The following is a 20,473-nucleotide window of genomic DNA, read 5'->3' on the forward strand; positions in this document are numbered from 1 at the left end:
TTTTTTTTCTTCCCCCCCCCCCCCCCCCCCACTCACTTTTCTCCCATGGAGATCCGAAAGATCTCGAAATCCCGAACGATCGTATTCTCTCGATCGTTACTGCTAAATCACTTTAACGAATTTCCAAGCGTCACGACGACCCGGTGCCTGGGATGTTTGCACGCTTGTCAGCGAGCACTTAGCGGATCGAGCTTTCAGCCTGAACAGCTTCGATGAAACATCTTAAGCCAGAAAAGCTTCGGCGCTTCGATCAGTCGGCATTCGAAGTTTCCTCGCCGCTCGAAGATTGATATGTTCTGACGTTCCCTCCTAATGCCTAACCGAACCTTCCACGTCTCATTTTTGGCCTTCTCCTCTACAGCGCCTTCAATGTTTCCTAGGCCACTGGCAGCCCGAACGCTCCTGTAACGTTATTTTCGGATGGCTGACTAAGAACACGGCGCAACCTGTGCTTGCAAGCCCTCACGGAGCTTTTCCTCATTCCTTAGAAATTCTCCTATGTGTACTCCGTACCTATAATACGACTACCCTACTGCCTTGCGGCTTTATCGATATTCGGGCCAAGGCGTCCTTTCCTCTGGAATTCTCAAAACAAATTTTTTATACGCCATCCCGGCTCGCACGCGGGAATTGTTGGAACGAGAAGCACCATCTTGAAGACAGCTTTCACCGTACGTTTTCATGCAAATATTTACAATAGTGTCTTTTACAGTCGATTATGGATCCCTCCTTGAGAGATTTTGTATTATTTTTCTCTCTTATTATACCTACGGTTATGTTCGTTTTCGTTAGTCCCTTCGAATTCACTTTTAATTCCCGACGGTCACTGCTGACCTGATTGGTCTTATCAGTTAATCGCATGGTACAGGTATATAGGATTTAATATGTAATTATTTCCCTGTTATGAGATTCTTATGACATAATTAATTCTCAACGGAAAAAAAATATATAATATCTACTCGCCCGTTAGACTATTCCTTGAAACGTGTAATATATTATTTTATATATGAAAAAATTTTATTAATTTTTTTTATCTATTCTTAAATACTTTTTGGGTAACTCCTTCAGTACTTTCAGACTTTGTGCACGCGTGTACACTTTCCTCGGTGTCGCGTCACTCTCCACTGTCAAGTGAATTTTCGCACTCGTTATTAAATTTGCAAAAATGAATTTTATCACAATTATTTTCCAATTTCGAAAAGGCCTCGTTCGTTCCGTATATGCATTGGCTTACCGAGAACGCTTAAATATATGTAAAATGAAGTTGGAATGAATTTCAAAAATATTTTTAACAAGCACGAGCACCAATTTGGCGACGTGAGTGAAGGCAGGATGGATTAGCGGGTGGAAGGGCGTGAATAAAAATGGCTAAAACATTGAAAATCACTATAACCAAGTCCGCGAGAGTTAAGGGCTGGTTGGTTTCGGAAGCAGCGGGCGTAGCAGCTGAACTAGCGTCCTGACGCACAAACCCGCCAAGGGTGATCGATGCTCAAGAGCAAGGGAGACGCGAGAGGCAGCGTCGGGACGCCGGCGCGCAGTTTAATACTATGATTACACACGGGGATGGCGAAATCCAAAATCTCGTCTAAGCGCGGCCGCTGCCGGCGATAAACTACAATCAAGGTGATAGGAGACACCATAATTCCAGGGAATTCATGGCTGAGTGCGTTGCTGCACAAGCTTGCGCATTTGCCGGCTGATTCTTATGGCCTAAGGGAAACGTATAGGCGATCAGAGAGGAAGACTGAAAATGGCGGGTGGGGGCTCGAGACTATTCGGATACATTTCATGGCCAAACTGTAGATTCAGAATTTTTTTTTTTTTCGTTGTGATAAAAATTGCAAAAAGTTAGGGAAAAAAATTAGGAAAAAAAATCCAGACTTTTTATAATGATTTTGCGGTTCGGTACATCATGCAGGTCCTAGAGACTCTACAGGGTGAGCACGAGGCAGAAGGGTCGCTCGACTCCACTCTCGTCGTCTGCTGGCTACAAATCGATACGGGGCTCGCTCGAGAGGGGCTGCTCCTTGCCAATTTTAGGGCCAGATCAGGGCAAATTCTTCCTTCGAGAAGTTCCCACGACGAATTCCATAGCTGGCCGGAGCAGCCTGTTCGTATTTGTCTGAGCTAGGAAAATTATGAAAACTAAAAAATATTCCTCGAATATCATCGAGATCGTGCTTGCCTTCAGATTTCCTCGAAACGAGCCAAGAAATTTGGTTAAAACAACTGATTATTAAATGAGAGTTCGATTCATTGAAATCGGACGGAAAGTAATTTTCGGAAATTCAGACACGGAGAGGATACGATTGTATAGTACATCGCCTGGTGACTGAGTAGAGGTTAAGATCCTTGAAGATTCGCCAATGGCAATTTACGCGTGGGAAGCGTGACACATCGCACCCAGAAAAGTGCTGTTTCCGACTGATGGACGTGATTGATGAATCCTAGAATAATTTCAAGTGTAACACCGATACGTTTTCGAAATAAGGATTCGCCAAAGTGATTCACCGTCATTTGCGAATTCCGTCTGGGAGTCTCTTTTTTTCCCAGACTGTTCTGGTTTTTTATTTCAGGATACGTTTCTAGACTGATTTAAATCCTGAAAATAGTTCAAAAAATACCGAAGACCAGGTAGATCGAGAAAACTGGTCATGGCGAGATTCTCTTTGTATTTCCAAATAATCATGGAATCCGTCTACACCCATGCACCAGAAACGCTCCCTCCGAATTCTTTGGAATATCCCAACGGGTCCAGGTCGTCCTAGAGCACCTCATGGTAGTAACTCGTAACTAGCTTCTATTTTTGTATATGATAAACACTAAGCGAACTTCTGAATGGAGCTGGCCCGTGACTAATCGAATAACATTTCTGCGAAGCAGCTACTCGCGCTTTCGGATTTAACGAGGAAATCGAAAAATTAGAAAATCATCGATTTTCGAATAAGACACAGGAACGCTGACACCGACGACGTCTTCGACGATTACGGCGACGCGACGGCTGTGACGTCGCACGACGAACCGGGACGAACGACGTAGAATTTAATTTATTAAAGTGGACTCCGGCCCTGTTTTTTCCTATTTGTCGCCACATTCACCGACAGGAGCTTTGACGTCATCCGCAGGAAGATTCACTGTTTGTCAACGAGCCATGATTTTTTTCTGCACTTTTATTACGTAAAATACAGACGGCGTCTATGACACCTTAGGATATTTTTGCCAAGTGCCAGCTGTCCCTTCTTTGCGCTTTGTCTTCTCGATATCAGCTGAGACCCCTTTGAAGATGCTCGAGAAGTAAATGAAAAACATTATACCAAAGAATGGAGATGCTTTCGTTGTAAATTCGAAATCCATGGGTATTGCATATAACGGCGTGAACGAGTGCCCCGGACATTGTTCGGTTCAGCTAATAATTCATCCTTATCGACGAAACCACGATCCACCCAACTTTACCATCTATTCGATAAGCAAACATTGGAGGTGTCTAATGAGCTCTTGATAAAAATATACCAGCCCTTAAAGTCGGACGAGAGAAAAAAATTTTATAAATTTTTTGCACGCAAAAATAACTTTTTACCGAACAAACATTTAATTCATTCCGATCACTACGGCACTAACATTTCTATGAAGTTGATCGGTACAATTAATTACTCTTGTACCAGTACTAGCATACAGGCAGAACAGCGTGTAGAGTGAAGTTATTTTTTCTCCCCTCGCGAGATCTCTATACAAAAGCCTGATTATTTCCTAGATACCATATATCAAGGAATCCACTTAAATCCAGTTGACCATCATTGATCGGCATTTTGCCACGATACGATAAGCCACGCTGGACGGAGAGCTCCATTATGAATTATGATACACGCTAAAGACATACAGCTATCAGTGCGATACACGCCACGATATTAAATTGATCGTCGACGTTACAGACTGTTTCCCGATTTCCCGGAGAAACGACTTGACGCCGGGACGAAGGAAGCTTAACGTATATCAAGTAACGTGAGAGGTTAAGCTAGATCGGAGAGTTCTCCGAAAAAAAGTCTTTTTCTGTTTATCCCAACTTCCGCAGCTCATGGATCAACCTATCTGCGTGTATAATCGAAGTGGTGCATATCCCATTAAACACTGTGGAATTTAATAAATAAGATACCGAATGCCAGCGCCAATAAGTCTTGGTGTCGACCTGTAGTCAATAGTCGGAAAAAGAAATCAAGATCAAAGATCCACGCGTCGTCTTTCAAAGTTAACAAAATAATTGAAGTTCCGACGAACGCGCATATCCCTTCGGGAGGAGCCATTTCTTTGATCGATCTCGCAAGAGACTTTAGTCTTCATAGAAATCGAAGGAACGTCTCTGTTCGCGATTAAGAGAATATACAAAAATCTTTGACGTCTACGAAGATCGCTGTTGCCCGTGAACGCGTGACTCTCGGCCATAATCCATTAGTAGTCCTGTGCTGCTTCACGATGCGAAATTCACTCGAAGACAGGTCCATGCATTTTAACAATGGACAATGACAGTTCGCAGGGTACAATCCGAAAGTTCATTCATCGAATGTATTTCCTCCCAGCAGCTCGAAGAAGCAGAATGCGCGTACGTGTAGCGGCTGATCTAAATTTAAGAAAAGTTGTGTAGGAGGAGGTCGTGACGTGGCCACCTGGTGGGCGACGCCGGAAGCTCACACCTGCGTCAATCTGGACTACGCGTGCTTGGTCCATTTCTGGACGGCTGATCGGCGATGAGTAGCGTTTCGTCAGTTTGTTGTCTTCCGAGAGATATGCCGAAGACAGACATACGAGAGTCGATTAACGAGTTTAGCAAAAATCGACCGGCCGACAAAAGGCATTCGCGATATCGTGTCGGGAGAAGTATTTACAAATCGGTATAATAAATTAAATCGGCCAACCAGAGTGTCCGGCTCCCGTGCAATAATACGCCAGGGAGAATCAAGCATAAACAGCTGAAAACATTCTTCGTTACGAATCCAGCCGTGTCTCGAATATGCCAAAACAACTTCGACCGGCGCTTAGCGTCCAGACGCCGAGCAATGCAGATGGCGGGTATAGGGCGTCGCACTGTTTCTTTTCGTACGCGTGGCACGCGTTCGGGGTCCTCCGCAACGTGTCCCGAACACCTCCTGCTAACGGAGACACACAGCCTCTCTGCTGTCTTTCCATCTTGAATTATTCTATGGAAACATATCTTGGCGATTCTGATATACCATTTATTTGAACACCCCTGAGAAACACCCGTATAGTCTGAGAAAACATTCGATCGGTTTACAATGTTAATATTATCCGATACTTGTATAGGTATTAGGTATACATATACCGTTCGGTTACCTTTTAAAGCAATTATATTCGTATTTCAATCGCTTGACTTTATTGTATCCACGAGCCCCTATGTTAAAAGGTACCTCCGATTTGGTAGTTTAAAAAATACTCAAGGCTGGGTATCCTTCTGTTTGGCAACTGTCAACTGTCTAAATGTAGGCCGAAAGCTGCAACGCGTTTAATTCACGATACCTCGCCACATGGCAGGACCCGTTTTCAAGTCGGCGATATACGCGCCGTTTGTTATTGTTCGCAAGTGGCGGTCGCCGACAGCTTTTACACGTTGCAATGAATTAATTCGAAAGAATATTACTGCAGCTACCTAGCACCAGGGCTTTCTGCCGCAGACAACGATCCTCTCGGGATGAGGTTCACCTCGATGGTTGAAGTGCACCCTCGGTGCTAGGCCACGATGCGCCGGATAATCTATGAATAACCCAAGTGCAGTAGCAGCAATAGCGGCGACGCCGGCAGAAGAACCGATGCAGCAGCGACCCAGTGTGCTCTACCGAGAGATATTTAAATATTTAATTTACCGGACGTATACAGTACTTGGGGCCGCCAATGCCGAAGGTAATGGAAAAAAATTTCGCAAGCGCCAAGGAATGCCCGCGAAATTGCAATCTCGGAAACGACAGCGCATGCGGGACTCTCGAAATACACGAGGATCGCCGTGTGTTTTCGTCCCGTGACTTTTTGGTAAATTCGTAAATCGGTAAAATACGTAAATTCAACGCGGTCGCATCCGGAAGTCGTAAAGTCGGCCAAGAGTCGTTCCAGTCGCGGCGCGAAATTCGCCGATGAAAATTCGCCTGCTTACGCCCGACTCCGAATGAAATTAATGTTCTCGGATATCCAAGCGTAGTATGAATGTATGTTTAGAATCGACGTCACGGGTGAACGAAAGACGACGACGAGAACGTATACGTAAAGCGTAGAACGCAGACGCGTTCATTCAGTGAACTTGATGGGCGAAACCAGGAAACCATCCAACGAGATGGGGCATCGTACGAAAATTCAAAAACGTATTTATACTCTGATTCAACTCGATGATAAATCTGCTCCGAGTTAACGAGAACGAAAATATATTAAAGCTTGAAAATTCAATTCTGCCGAAGACGTCCAGCTGAGAAAAATCGGGTCAACGAGGGACGTATCCCTTCGTGGAAAATTCAGACTTTCTCAATTAGGCGAATGATCGATAAGCGTTTCTACGGGACGCGAAATGTCCGATCGCACGTAAATCAATGAAAGATCAACTCGTTGGATCGATAGCAACAGGTTGCGCGTTTCATTGTAGTAAAACGATCGTGTTTGTTGTTCGTCGGGTAAGCGTGGCGTTTGCTGGTGGCGGAGCAGGGATAAGAGTTGGATATTACGCAAGATCGCAAAGTTGCGTCAAAAGAGCAAGGAGTGCTCCGGGTGTCTGTGTCGGAGGCTAGACCCCACGCTCCCAGGTACACCTAAGGCCAGGAATATCCACTTGGTCGCCCCCGCTTATCTTAGAACCAAGGGACACTGCCTACTAACCCCGGCACACTAGCCAAGCTTCGGAGTCATCTGAGAAATATGGCCGAATATTATTAGATTATCTTTGGACGGTCTCGTGCGCAGAATTACGCGCGAATCTTTAACGTACCGAATGATTTTATTGTCCAATCGAACTCTAAGGAATGTTCTGCCAGTCCGATGACGGAAATAAAGATTCAGGTCGCGCGCATCATTCGTACTCGTTGCAAGTATGTCAGGGTCAAGTTGGGGTTAATCCTTCAGGATTATAAATTTTATAATTCTATAATAGGATGCGAAATACGGTACGAGGATAAAAATGTGAACCGGACGTCGAGCATTGTCCCAGTAATCTCCAGGCAAGATCCTACGATGCGTCCGATCGTTTCGTGCAAATTTCTCAGCACCCGATATTCTTACGCGTGGACGTTTAATATTTACGTAATGCAAGGAAGACAGAGTGCCTCGTGAACTCTGTTCAGAGTGCTTTCAAGAGATTTCCTAGACTTTGCCAAAATACCTGCGTTGACTTTGAATGATAATTCCCCAGCCCCTCCATTCAAGGGAAGTATAAAAATTAAATGAAAAATTTTTTGAAATTGGCTCACATTTCGATGCGCAGGTGCCCGAGCTACGCGCTCGGAAGATCCTCTGAGAAGTTCAGCCAAAAGCTCTGGACTAGGTCCCAGTAATCCTTCCAACTTGCTGGGGCTCGAGGTCGTTCTGTGATGACAAGGCGTCGGAGGTTCCGAACTACTGTTCGTCCCAGCACTGTACGACAGGTTGGCAGAGACTTTCCGACGTGGGCGCAAACCTTCCTCGAGAGCAATATCGGCGGTGCGCGGTTTCGCCATTTCTGCTTCCAACATTTGTCCATAGGGACCTCGAAGTGGCCTCTTGCTGTACCTACGGATGATCGAAGGGAAATTCGAATGGAGATTAGACAACTCTTTCGGAACTTATTATCTTCCCCCGCGTCGATTCCAACTGAAGAAGATACGTGCCTCCTCGGCGTGTGTCCTTCGCAGTCCGACAAGTCGCTTGGTGTGGCTGGTGGGTCGTCTCTTTCCTCGCTGCTTTGAGCGGCCAGTCTGTTTCTGTCGCCGTCTGACGGTTCCGGCCACTGAGTGATGTAGACGCCTTTTCTCCTTTTGCTCGTGTCGCCACGATACCTTCGTGTTTTCCCTGGCGACGAGGCCTCCGAAGGTGTTTCACTAGGAGCCTCGCTGCCTTCGCTCGCTTGACTCAATCTCGGCTCTTCCGGTGGCGGCGTGATGATCACCTCGTGCGGTTCTATTCTACATTCTGAAATACAGAAATCGAAATTTCGTCTTAGCCAAGGAATAAACGGACGTTCCTTAGGATTGTCTTATTTTTTTAAGGGTCATACACACAAACTTCAACCCGGGATATATTATCGGGAACGCGTCTGATTCAACTGGATAAAGTCAATACCGTGATGTCATCAATGAAGATGGTTATGGCTCGATGACGCGATTGGACGCTCAAATCCTACTTTTAACCCCGACACCCACAGCGCCAAAAATAGTACCGCACGAAATAACTTACAACTTCATATACCTTTATACCCATCCCTTGTCGATGCACCGAAAATAGTCCTCCTCGTAGGTATGCACGCAGAGACGCACAATGGCGCACGCATTTCGAGAATCTCAGACCTCTCTAGGGAGCATGAACTCACCCCTTTGAACCGTTTCCTCGACCGCGGGTTCCGGTACATCTCCAGCATCCGGAAGTCTCTCCGAAATGGGTATGTCTGGTTGGGCCAGGTCTCTTGGCTCATGGCTCTCCGGTACCGGTGGTTCAGGACTGGTTAGGGCGCTTGAGGTCGCCAGGCTGTCGGAACCATCGCTTCTCGGACGCACTTCCTCGGGTCCCGTTTGCGGAAGAGCACCTAGACCTTCGGCAGAGCCTACGGCACTGTCTATACTGGGAGTGGAGGCTCTTGGACTCTGTCGATTTGGACTGTTATGCGGCGTCGAGACGCCTGGACTGACGTCGCCACGACGTCGCGGCAAGGTACTCGCACGAACATCCTTAGACTCGGTACGATTCGAGTTCGCATTCGGTTGGATCTTCTGCCTGTTACCTGAACGAGAAAACGTTAGCATGATACGAACAGGTATTATTCTTGGATTGACATAATGCTCTGTGATTGTCTCATTGTAAATAGCAGCGAGCGAAAGACGTAACTCTTTTTAATAATAACCCGGGGACATTTTTTTTCTTGGCCGCGGCTAGAAACGTCAGAGGAAGTCCTAATTACCTCGAGCGCCGAACGCAAGTTTGGCAGCGTTTTCGAGATCAGGACGTAGACTCGTCGGACCATTCCAATAATAACAAACAAACAGCGCCAGTCGAATACATTTTCTTGGCTGCAGAAACGTGACGATATGTGAAAAGGGCCGATGCCCGAATCTATCTCGAAACCTATAAATCCAAAATGTTGAGCACCACTCAGCGCTTTCGAGGAAAAAAAAAAAAGCTATCGAAACATCCCGATGAGAGCTTACTAGAAAAAATTAAATCAAGCCCATTCCCATTGCAGCTGCAGTTTGTTTGCACTGGCAACCTATAAAGTAGCACGTGCAAGCAAACAGTAGCACGTATCTCAGGGACTCCGGTCCAGAGTATTACGAGAAGAGCGAGACGGTCTCTCACCTTGATGAAAATCAACCTGGCTGAAGGAGGCGCTTCTAAAGGGAGCGCCGCTTCTGTGAAACGACAGAAGAGGTCCTCGAGGCTCTAATCTCGTGATTGCATCCCTTGCTTCGGCGTCGGTGCCGCCAGGTGAGCCGCGGGTCCCGAGACCGACAATATTCTCGGCGGGTTCGCATAAATCGTCGAGACTCTTGGCACTGTCCACCACCGAATCACTGTATTGTCTCAAGTGCTTAGCTTCACTGTTCGACTCACTGAGACTCTTGATGTCACTGATGTCACCACTGTTTCTCTCATTGGCCTTGGCCAGCTTCGCACTCTTCCTCGACGTAGAGTTCAAGCTACCGATTTTACTCTCGTTTTCGACTGTCGGCTCATTCAGACACTCTTCACTGACACTATCACTTCTGAAAAACGTCTTCGACTGGCATCCTGGAGTACTGTTACTGACACTCCCATCACTGTAGGTGTTGCTGCGGTAGGACGGTCGACCATCGCAGCGGCCGCAGCCTTGCACCGGGCCGGTCTGTGGTGTCTGAAAGAGAAACACGAGGGTGTTAATAATTTTTTTTATTATTCTTTTTTTTCTAATTCAGAAAAGAGAACATTTGACTGACCTGAGGATGATTGGCTGGTGCCGTCTGATGTGAACCCGGGGGTGGCGAAGACGCATGGATTCGGGATGGTCTTCTCGGGGGCGGAACTGGAGCCGGTCCTTTGAGCTTTTCCGTGAGTTCGCGCAGGCGCTCTGCCTTGTCACTCCGGGGGCCGGAAGAGGACTTTTTACCGCTTCCTCCTCCGCCCCCGCTCCAGCGAAACCTGTGCAATCGGTCCACTGCTGTCACTGCTGGTTCCTGTTCGTGTGGATGATTTGCATTTAGTGAATTTTTTATTGACAGAAGTACCAACGTAATCGGAATATCAAAAGTCAAAAATTTCGGATTCCTTAAAAAAATCGAGATATCATAGAATTACGTCAAAAGTAAACTTCTGAGATACGTGCATAAACATCTTGGATGGACGTGCGATAAATTCTCAGAGTTATCCCCAGCCCAGTAGATTAAACGAAAATCCGAGCAAAAACGTGCGTGACGTAGTTAAGAAAGCGGAACTGAGAAAGTCTCTGACGTGATCAAAGTTTGAATGCCTCCCCAGGTAAGTCTTAGGGAAAATGGTGTTTCATTAGAGTGTAAGTATCCGAGCACTGGGGTGTGCCAATCTTAACGCGAGGACACACCTGACGTGCCAGATCTTACGTCTAGTGCATTTCCTTTTTCTCATGCAATTAAAATCATCGCTATCCGAACCACCTGACATCAGAAATAGGAGTCTCCCGTGAGTCCATCGGTATAAAAATAATTAATCCTCCGTCTCAAGTCTCAAAGTATAAATCGGCCAGGCAAAAAAAAAAGTCTTCAGCCAATTCACGGGTAGTCCACACTGCGACGATACGTTAGAGATAATTGTACATATTACTTAAGAATCCCAACATAATTCCTAATCACAGTCACAGCACAATCAGCACGTTGACACGGGCACGCAAGACGACCGAACAATAAAGTTTCTTAAGATTCCATGGAGAGAATTTTGGTGCAGCCACAAGGTACAGACTCAAGAATCGAATAAGTCTGAGAAACGAATGCAAAAGGTCATGCGAGTCATAATGACGTTGCATCTACATCTGAAAAGAGTCTCCGGTAGGAGTAATGGTCTGCGGTAAGAAGAAAAGGTAAGAAGTAATAGGCAGTAAGTAGCAGAGGAGAAAACTGTCCGAGCGAGGATGAAGAAAATGTGACGAAACGAAGGTATGTACCTGAAGCTTAAGGGTCTGGTGTTTGGTCCACTGGGCGAGCTGTCGCGGCACGGAGACTGAGTGGGCCACTGAGGCCGACGATGATGCTGTAGATGATTGTGGCTGCGAGCCGTAGCTCCCCATTTGCAGCCCCCCACGGTTATTATTAGCGTTTGAGTTTGGCGGCAGTTGCGTTGGCTCCACGGCAGCCCTGCTGCTGCTGCTGCTGCTGTTGCCGGCGCCACTGCTGCTGTTGACGGTGGCACTAGCAGCGACGACGGGTGCGGAGGCATATACAGGAACAGGAGCAGGACCAGGAACGTGACCAGGCGGTAACGGAGGCTGTCCTCCGGTTCCACTAGACGACAGCGAAACTCGTGGCAGAGGAAGCCGCGACCTGGGACCGATGCAGCAACAATCGGCCACGCTCGCCGTCAGATCGATCGACGTCTTCTCCGCCGGTTTCTCCGTCAGGCGTTCCCGGGAGTCGCCCTCTCTCGAGTTCCTCTTCTTCTTCCTCTCCTGGGACTCCTCGCGCGAACTGGCTGGTGGCAAGTTCTCCTGTGGGATAATCGTTCATGTCGTACTCCTTCTTCACTGGCTGAGCTTGCTCGTGTATATTTTTTCTCTCTCTCTATTACATATGTAAACAATATAAGGGGAATCGGGTGGGTAGTCGAATACGACGAAGCGGACTCCTTCCCAGGAACTTCTTACAGATAAACTACCCTGAAATAGATCCTCCCGTAACACGTTACGTGTAGGTGCGATTCCAAGCACATGTCTATACGGCTACTGCGCACGTGTGGTACACGAACTCCACGCTCCTCGAGTGGCTTCCTCGTGGAAGCTGATTGCAGGGGTCCTACCGGATGAGTTCGGAGGACTCGAAGAGATAACGTCCTCCTGGAGTCGTTCGACCGAGTGGCGTCGCTACTGGAAATACGTGTCTCGTGACACGATAACTCGACTCTGACCGTATATCTTGATCTGTCTCTTAGTTACTTCGTGTCTCTGGGCGAAGACACGCTCCGGAGATCTTCCAGGAGCCTAGCGGTCGGAACGGTCCAAGGTGCATCCATTTTTCTTTTTTTTGAAAATCTTAAACTAGACTATCCATGTTTCTCAAGAAACTAACTGTGAATCAATTTCTTGATGTTAACAGATATATCGATAATTTAAAAAAACAAATGCTTAGTCACCTGAGATAGACGTAATCTGTATCTGGTTCCTCCTAGGACGACGTAGCCAGCAGCTCCTACGCCTGTCATGGCTCTCGCAGCGCCCCCAAGCCATCCTCCGAATCCTCCGGGTCCGCTTGTCTTCTCGTTGCCTCCCGCACCGCCCCCTTCCCCGGCGACGCGGGGCATTCTTCATCCTTCCCTCACCCTGGAACACGATTCCATACCCGTTTACGATAAATCGTCCCTTTTGGTCGCAGATTTTTATTCGACTGTATTTTATGGTTTTACCGAGAAGCTCGTCTCTGTTCTGCGAAATATATCAAGAGTCATAATGAAACAGGATTTTCCGCTTTGTAAAAAAAAAAAATTAATATGGAGGAACTGCTTCAAAATTGATTTTTGCGAATATGGAAATACTTGAACCGTTCATTTTCGAGAAGACCCAATAATTTCCTATCGGTGAGATTCTGGCTCCCGATTGATCGCAATCGATTCGCACGAAGATTTCATGAGAAGTACATTCATCCCTCTCTGCGAAACTTGTAAATAAATAAATAATCTGACAGTTATTAGGTATGCGCCTACGTCCGCAAGAGTTCGCGAGTCGCGCTTGACCTTGTTTAAGACACCGTGAAAATTTATTGTCATCGTAAACTCCCGGAATGCTTTGAGAGCGGCATTCCTTTATTCATCTGGATTTAACCATCTAACCGGAAATCACGTCTCATCGACGTTCAACTAGCTGCGACGCACGATAATTCTGCACGTTTGGAAGACGTACCGGGCCAAGTGTGACTTTTGCTATAAAAATTCTTTGTTCCAGACAATTCGGACTGGCGCGACTTCCGGTTGGATGCCAAGTCAAAGTAGTTAAAGTACTGACAACTTACCGGAAGTCCCTGTCAAGGTTACGATTGTTCACTGCAACTTGCAACATCCGGATTAACTGTTTCTCTCGGATTGCCATCGCTTCCGGCAAGCGCGCGAGCACTTTGATATTTTAATGTTTCACAACCATTTTATGCGAACGATAATTCAATTTTTATTATTTAACATCAGACCATAAAATCTTCTTACTACCGCGATGAGTAAGACATGCAAATTAATATTGATCGTCGAGAGGATCTTTTAGGAATGACTCTGACGTACCGTTACGCGTTACAATTGAAATGACAGACGATCGTATATCTAATTCCAGTATCGTAGTCGCACGTCACTCCCTAGTAGCGACAGCTATCGAAGGCGGACTCACAATCGGCGACACAACGTGCTCACACGCGGTTCACCTAGATGCCAGTTAAGTAGCCGCACTCTCTAATGCACCCAGTCACGAATGCATCTGAGGATCTGCATTACAATCACGTGACTACACTCTCCACTCTTATATACAATTACGCACGCACACGAATATCCCACGCGATATCTAATGGCCGACTGGACCTATGTGAACGCACCTCACCTTACCGATTAATTGATGAACGTCATTTATAATATTTTTTATGTGTCCAAATAAGTAAAAATGTAGAAAAAATTTTTGATTATTTTTGTTTATGAAAGTATCGCTATACCGTAGATCGAGAGTGAAGAACTCGATCGACTCTCCATGTCCTCATAAAGCAACGTCGACACTTCGCCTGCGTCATTAGAGATTTTTCGGAGAAAATTAAAAAAATCTCTTTGTTTCTCTCACTCGAATCTCTAGAATCGTTAAAAGGCACAAGCTGTTTGGAACCATTAAGATACGTCGTTCAGCGTAAATTGTCTAAAAATTTCGAAAAAAGTTCCGAGTCTGTTAAATTAAAATTTGTGATATCTTTATCTGTCTGTCTGTTTATCCAGAGACGTTTTTTTTAGCAGTACCATAAAAATGCAACTGTGCGCTCGTCGGGTCGTACGTGCGCATGCGCGGTCGAAGATGAATGGAAAATGCAAATTTTGTCGAAACCCACCGTCGGTTTGGTTCGCTATAAATAAAATCTTTCGTCTTGTGTAGCGTCGATGCGATTGGGCCAAGGCAGAGGCATTTCGTCCGAGTCGAAGTACCATTGGCCGACAGCACCGAGTACCCTGAACCCGTGCCAGGTTCGAGCGTTACTCAGTCGTGAACTATTTGCACGCTACACGCGAGAAGCATCTTTGCGATTTCGAATTCTCCAAGCTTAGTCGGCTTTCTGAGAAGCATTTTTTTCTCGCGAGAAAATGCACTTTGCCGTTAAATGAATTATGGTCGGAAGATCAGCGCGCGAGGACCACGTTACAGTTTTTTTTTACTTAACTTAATTATTACTCTCGATTATCTATTTTCCTCAATTGGTCCATTAATCGTACGATAAATTCCTCCGTGCTTTTCTCTGGCTAGCAGCTAGATCGCCTTGAATTCCTCACAATTGCCGGTACCGTCGGATGATTCAAATTGCTAAATATTTAGACAATCGATACGCAACGCGCTGTCTGTTTTCGCGGCGATACGGCACACGCTAGACACTCTGGTTAGGCGGCTAAGCCAGCTGTTTACCAGGAAAGTCAATCTTAAACTTGGCAGTTTTGTACTTTTGCCTATTTATTGGCAAGGTTGGTAGTAATGGCAGTGGCAGTGGCAGTGACAACGGGAAGACTCGTGCTTGCTAGCCTCTTGCCTTATGTCATCGCAAAAGGCCGCACTCGTAAATTGCGACAGCGATTTCAGACGATAAAGGAGCCCAACATTCCTTTCTGCCGTGTTATTTATCCGCCGAGTAAAATGGCTTTTGCGAATATTTTATAAATATTTGGTTTCTTTGTCACCGTCGACGATGGAATGCTGCGGGTTTATTTAAAAAGTGATAATGGGGCACGCTTACACACTCCTTTATGAAGTTCTGTTATTCGTTTCTCTCATTACGTAGAGATGTACCTCAAGGCGGAGGTCAAGACGATGCCAAAATCCTTAACGAATATATTGATATTCCTTTAACGCCAATATAAGTATTCAAAATTTTCAATAGATGCTTCTCACGAAAATTCACCCATCTTTCTCTGGCTACGTCGTAGATTCCTCAGAGTACCCATCGCAAACTTCAAGACAATCCTTCGTGCCGTACATTCGCACCAATCATTTTTAATAGCCAAAGACATGTGCAGTTGCGATACTAGATTAAACCAGACACGACGTTCGTAAACAAATTATGTCGTCAAGCGAGTCCCGGGCTGCATAGAACAGCGTGCGCGATTTAGATTTTAGATGGAAAACTTTCCAGACGTGCCCCGAGGTCGCCGCTGAATTCTACAAGAACTTTCAAAGACGCCGATCGATCCCACGTCGATCGGACTGAACGATCCTCGTAGCAGACAGTCAAGTGAGAACAGAAGGCAGTTGGTTAATTCGAATATGTCCAAGAATATAACGAAAAGCGGAAAGATTGCCAAATTTTGAAAATAGTTATAAAAAGTTCTATTATAAATTTACCTCCGTGTCGCGTAGTACACATAGTAAACCGAAGTTACTTTAATGTCCCTCGTGATCCAGAATGGCGGCTCGGACGAACCCGCACAATAAATCCAGGATAAATATCAAAAGCACAAGTATCACCCGAGTACACAACGGCGGAGGATTTTTAGCGCAGACGACGCGTTATCGCGGTCCGACTAAGCGAGAGCGGGAGATCGAGGGGAATCAGGAGAAAAAGAAAAGCATGGAGAAAGGGAATTGAGAAAATGGACGAGAAGGCAAATAAAAATGGAGAAAGAAGTAAAAATGAAATCGAGTACACGACTCGTTGACTGTGGATGAAGGAGGAGCACGGCGAAGTAGGGCCCGGCCGGCCACCTTGGTGAAAGCCAAGAAGAAGCTCCCTTGCCACGAAGAGCCTCCCGCTAAGCGAAAGATTTTCTAAATAGCGCAGACTCGGGGCCACACAGTTACGGGAGCCAAGGGAAGACGCCGAGCCTCGTGTTGGTGCACGCCGATGGAGAGGATGGCTCACATGATATTTATACGTCGACGTTCGGAAGCCAGTTGCCGTGCAGTCCGAAAGGCCAACATAGAGAACGACGCCGACGCCGACGCCGAGGCTTTGCTCACGGATCAAACGAAACTTCATCTTGAAAACGCGGGACGCCATTGTCCAGCTGTCAAAATTAGAGTTTCTTTAAGATCTCTAAGTGGAGTTTGGTATCGGGATCCAATTTTGTTCTGGGTCATCAGCTTCCGGTGCTCTGCTCGTTCCCGGACTTTTCTATGCGTATTAGAATAAACTTACGTGATGTTTGAGAGCATTTTTCGAAAGTGCGGACAACGTGAAGTGATTAGCGTGGGATATTTTTGAAGATAAGGTGACTGAACTTGGCACGTGCCAGGTCACGCTTCTCTTCGAAAGAGAAGAGCAACGATTTTGAATTTAACATGACTGTTCTCTCTATCGTAATATCGATTATGCGATTATCGCGTTAACCTTGTAGTCAATAAATATTTTCATTGCCAAAGATAAAACGAGTAAGCTCACACGCTCCGCGCGTGCTCTTGCTCTTACACTTATCAATTTCTCAACGTCCGATTTTCGATACGTGGCTACAGCGTTGGGATCTGCTTCCGGTTTCGTTCTAGATTTGACGATTCGCGAGTGTGTCGCTGATGGAAAAAATAGCGGTTCGTTCCGGTTCGCCGTTTCTGTTCGGTTCAACGCCCTACTTAAGGGGGGGCTCTTAATACACATGTACCGTACGATACTAATTTCTTCCTGACAGGAGTTACTATGGGTATAGGTGGCTCTTGAGATTAGATGAATTTCGACTTTCACCAGCATGAAACAAACGCTGCGAAAATTTGCTCTATATCCCGTGTTATTGCGTCCTTAACGTTAACACGCAGACGCCGGACCAAACAATTGCGTTACTCTACATTGAGCGATACGTGAAACGGTAATTGGTTCGGTTCGCGTGGTACCAATCGTGATACGTTTTAATCACAACGACCGCGATACTTACATCCAACATTGATCGATAAACCCATGAGCATCGTTATCCCCTTTTTCGAGGAATCAGGACATTAGAAACGAATCCAGCAGTACTTTCCAATGGCCTGCGGAGTATCTCTATTTTCAAAGATCCTCCAAGAATGAAACCTAGTAAAGATCACTGGCACACAGTCGAGGTGAACGTCGTTGAGCTTCCTCTGAACGGTAACACTAGACGCACTATCGCATTTTATTTTAACCACCCACGCACTTTCGTGTACACGAGCCTCTTCGAAATTCGAAACACTAGCCGATCAAACACCGGCTGATCCAGAGCACCGACTGACATACGGCACGGCAGACACTTCGGCGTCGAATCCAAATACATAACCCTCAAAAACACTCAAACTAACATTGCAGTCTGCCATTAATAAAAAATACCAATAAAAATATACGAATTCTCATTTGCAGATACGAAGGTAAATTCTCACGTAACATTCAGATTCAGATAGGCCAACCTCTAGTAAACAGTTTCACCGGTGGATGCGCCAATGTCAATTTTCCTTCTGGACTGTTCACAGAGCAATTCCGAAAACTCCGTGAGACAGTGACACTTCGTTAAGCACTGGGGTCTAACCCAAAAGTTATTCCACTGACAACATACACTGCACTGGAATGAAATCGCGACGAACATACAAGAGAGTCTCTCGAGAGTAGCACAAAGAGGTTAATAATTCGATGCGTCGGGCGCACACACGAGCAAGCCTGCCCGTCGGCGTTGTTGTCTCTTCGCCGGCGTCGTCGTCGTCAACTTAAGGCTGTCTACGGCCAACTGTTTTAACTGACATATAGCGTGGTGTAATCGACGCGATATGCTCGCAGTTTCGGGGGAAGGGGTTCCTGGAGGAGCTGGAGAAGGAGAAGCAGAAGGAGAATCAAGCTGAAAGGGAGGAACGCGTGTAGCGGGAGTGTAAGAGGGAGATAGAGCGAGTAAGAGCCAACGATATAGAAAGAGTAAGAGTGACTACCCGACGCACACTGCTTGCAGCCGAGGAACGAATGACACGATTAGTTGAAATGACAGTTTTCCTCGTAGAGCAGTGATGGCAGTGGAGGAGTGACTGTGTGAGCGCGCGAGTGAACTTGTGTTAAGAACGTTTTGAGAGAAACGTTTAAATGGAGAGTTTAACGACGCGATGGTCAAACGATGCCCGTGACGTAGCGAAGTGAAGCGGTTAACGTGGTAAAGACGGTGCGAGACGTTATAAGTCCGTAAGGCAGCCCGAGGCCTCGACAACTCGAACCTCGAACCGGCGCGAAGGTACCTCGATGCGAGTGTACGAGACGAGGGGCCCAATCTGACCCACCGGAGGGGTCCTCTAAGGTGCCTTCTAGCTAACACGCCTCCTTCTTCGTCTACCCCCTACCTCCTCTCCTTTCCACTCTCTTTCTTCTCCGACTCTTGTCTCTGCCTATCTCTTCTACCTATACCTACGCGTATACCTGTACCTGTGCCTGTTTCTATATGCACCTACGTATACATTCCCACATATGCTCGTGCGTCTCGAAGTAACACATGTGCGGGGCTTCTCGCCATACTGGGAATAAGAGGAATCCTTCCTTTGACTCTAGGAGAATCACTCCTGTGCTCCTTTTCCTGCTTTGCCAATCCAATCGATATTTATCGGAACGTCACGTACTATTCGTATGATAGATTTTTATCACCGAGTCATCAGCTGATACAATTGGCTGATTTATTTTTTTAACGATACTCGATTAGTCGATACAAGTTTATTTAAGATAATCGCGTATTTACACACATCGAATCGAGATTCACGCATTATCAGCTTATCATACGTAATAGTATGATTCTCTCGATTGGCTACGTAGTCAAGTCGAGATACGACACGCGTTAGGTCATTGATTGTGTACTGGTCGAGGAACTTCGAGTTACACGTTGACGAATGCTATCGGAAAGGATCGGCACGACTCCGGCTGCCAGCAGCTACGACGAAGAGAGTATAGACTGTTCCCCGCGCTCTGCCGTCCCGGCAAATAGTCTATAGTTGAGTTCGGGCAGCAGTATTCTACAGTATCCCAGACTCCAATGTCGCCGGCAGACGATCGACACTGACAGATCCTCGATTAACAATGGCTGACGCACTGGCTGCGTCTCGTGCCAGAAGCAAGAAAAACAGAAGCGACAAAAGGGAAATTCTTAAAATTCACGTGAATCCATTATCACCGTGAGACACTTAAGGTATTGTTAGCTCGGTTTGAAGTTATCGTAAAAGTTAAACCGCGGCAACGTTGCATCGAGCCGACCTCCTAAATTGAGAGGCAACCTACGGTTGCCCCCATGCTAACAATCAACCGAAACGAATATGGTGGAAGACAATCTTAGAAAATAGCAGCCATCCAAGTGGACTCGTATATTTATAGCTTGCCGACTTAGCCAACACGAGACTAAGAAAGGTCTCTTACGCTCTCTGTGATCTTATTCCAATCTTGTATGGTCCACGTTGTTATCTGAACTCACCAGGTCCCAGCATCCTCACCGTCATTTTCCTTGGTCCAAAAATTTTGTCCTCCACAGGTCACATCGCTCAGAATTTCATCACGCGAACTAATCCCCATATCAATTTAGCATCAGTTTCCCAATGCCTAATTTCGAATTTTATTATTACCGGAAATGCACTATCGAGTGCTAATGGATTATCGACTTTTTATTGGAGCAAAAAAAACTATTACCGAGCGTCAAACACGAAAGAGTTGATGACCCAGGGTGAATGAAGTCCACGTGCGGACTATAGTAGGTATAGCTCAATACGTACAAATACTCTACGATAAGGTCTTTTCCTTTCACTCCCTCTTGAAAGGACTTGAAGGAAGGAGTAAGTAAGAGATAGCGATATGTATATGTATACAGGACTATGCAGTTAAAACGCACCAGTCAAAATTCACTGCTGTCACAAGGTGTCTGGGGTTCACCATTTATCATCGCGGGCGACAACCAGCAGTTGAGAGCAAGCGAAATC

At 46.1% G+C, this 20,473-nt stretch overlaps 1 protein-coding gene across 8 annotated transcripts in view; it reads right to left on the reverse strand.

Annotated features, from left to right (window-relative positions):
• LOC107263257 (rho guanine nucleotide exchange factor 17) overlaps positions 1 to 18,676 on the reverse strand; it is a 32,044-nt gene extending 13,368 nt beyond the window's left edge. For 2 of the 8 annotated variants that reach the window (XM_025080616.1, XM_025080615.1), the window contains exons 1-8: positions 17,467 to 18,676; positions 12,523 to 12,709; positions 11,342 to 11,881; positions 10,146 to 10,382; positions 9,529 to 10,063; positions 8,549 to 8,956; positions 7,851 to 8,151; positions 7,455 to 7,752 (exon numbers count right to left, since the gene is read on the reverse strand). In XM_025080616.1, coding sequence (XP_024936384.1) covers positions 7,455 to 7,752; positions 7,851 to 8,151; positions 8,549 to 8,956; positions 9,529 to 10,063; positions 10,146 to 10,382; positions 11,342 to 11,881; positions 12,523 to 12,690 — 2,487 coding nt within the window. In that variant the 5' untranslated portion in view covers positions 12,691 to 12,709; positions 17,467 to 18,676. Of the gene's footprint in view, positions 1 to 7,454; positions 7,753 to 7,850; positions 8,152 to 8,548; positions 8,957 to 9,528; positions 10,064 to 10,145; positions 10,383 to 11,341; positions 11,882 to 12,522; positions 12,710 to 13,394; positions 13,415 to 15,949; positions 16,358 to 17,466 lie in introns of those variants that run through there. The other 6 variants (XM_025080617.1, XM_015730248.2, XM_015730251.2 and 3 more) reach the window with 4 other exon arrangements.
• Between the last annotated feature and the right edge of the window lie 1,797 nt (positions 18,677 to 20,473).

The sequence above is a fragment of the Cephus cinctus genome, unplaced genomic scaffold, assembly GCF_000341935.2.
Source record: "Cephus cinctus unplaced genomic scaffold, Ccin1 Ccin1_scaffold0143, whole genome shotgun sequence".
Lineage (NCBI taxonomy): Eukaryota > Metazoa > Arthropoda > Insecta > Hymenoptera > Cephidae > Cephus > Cephus cinctus.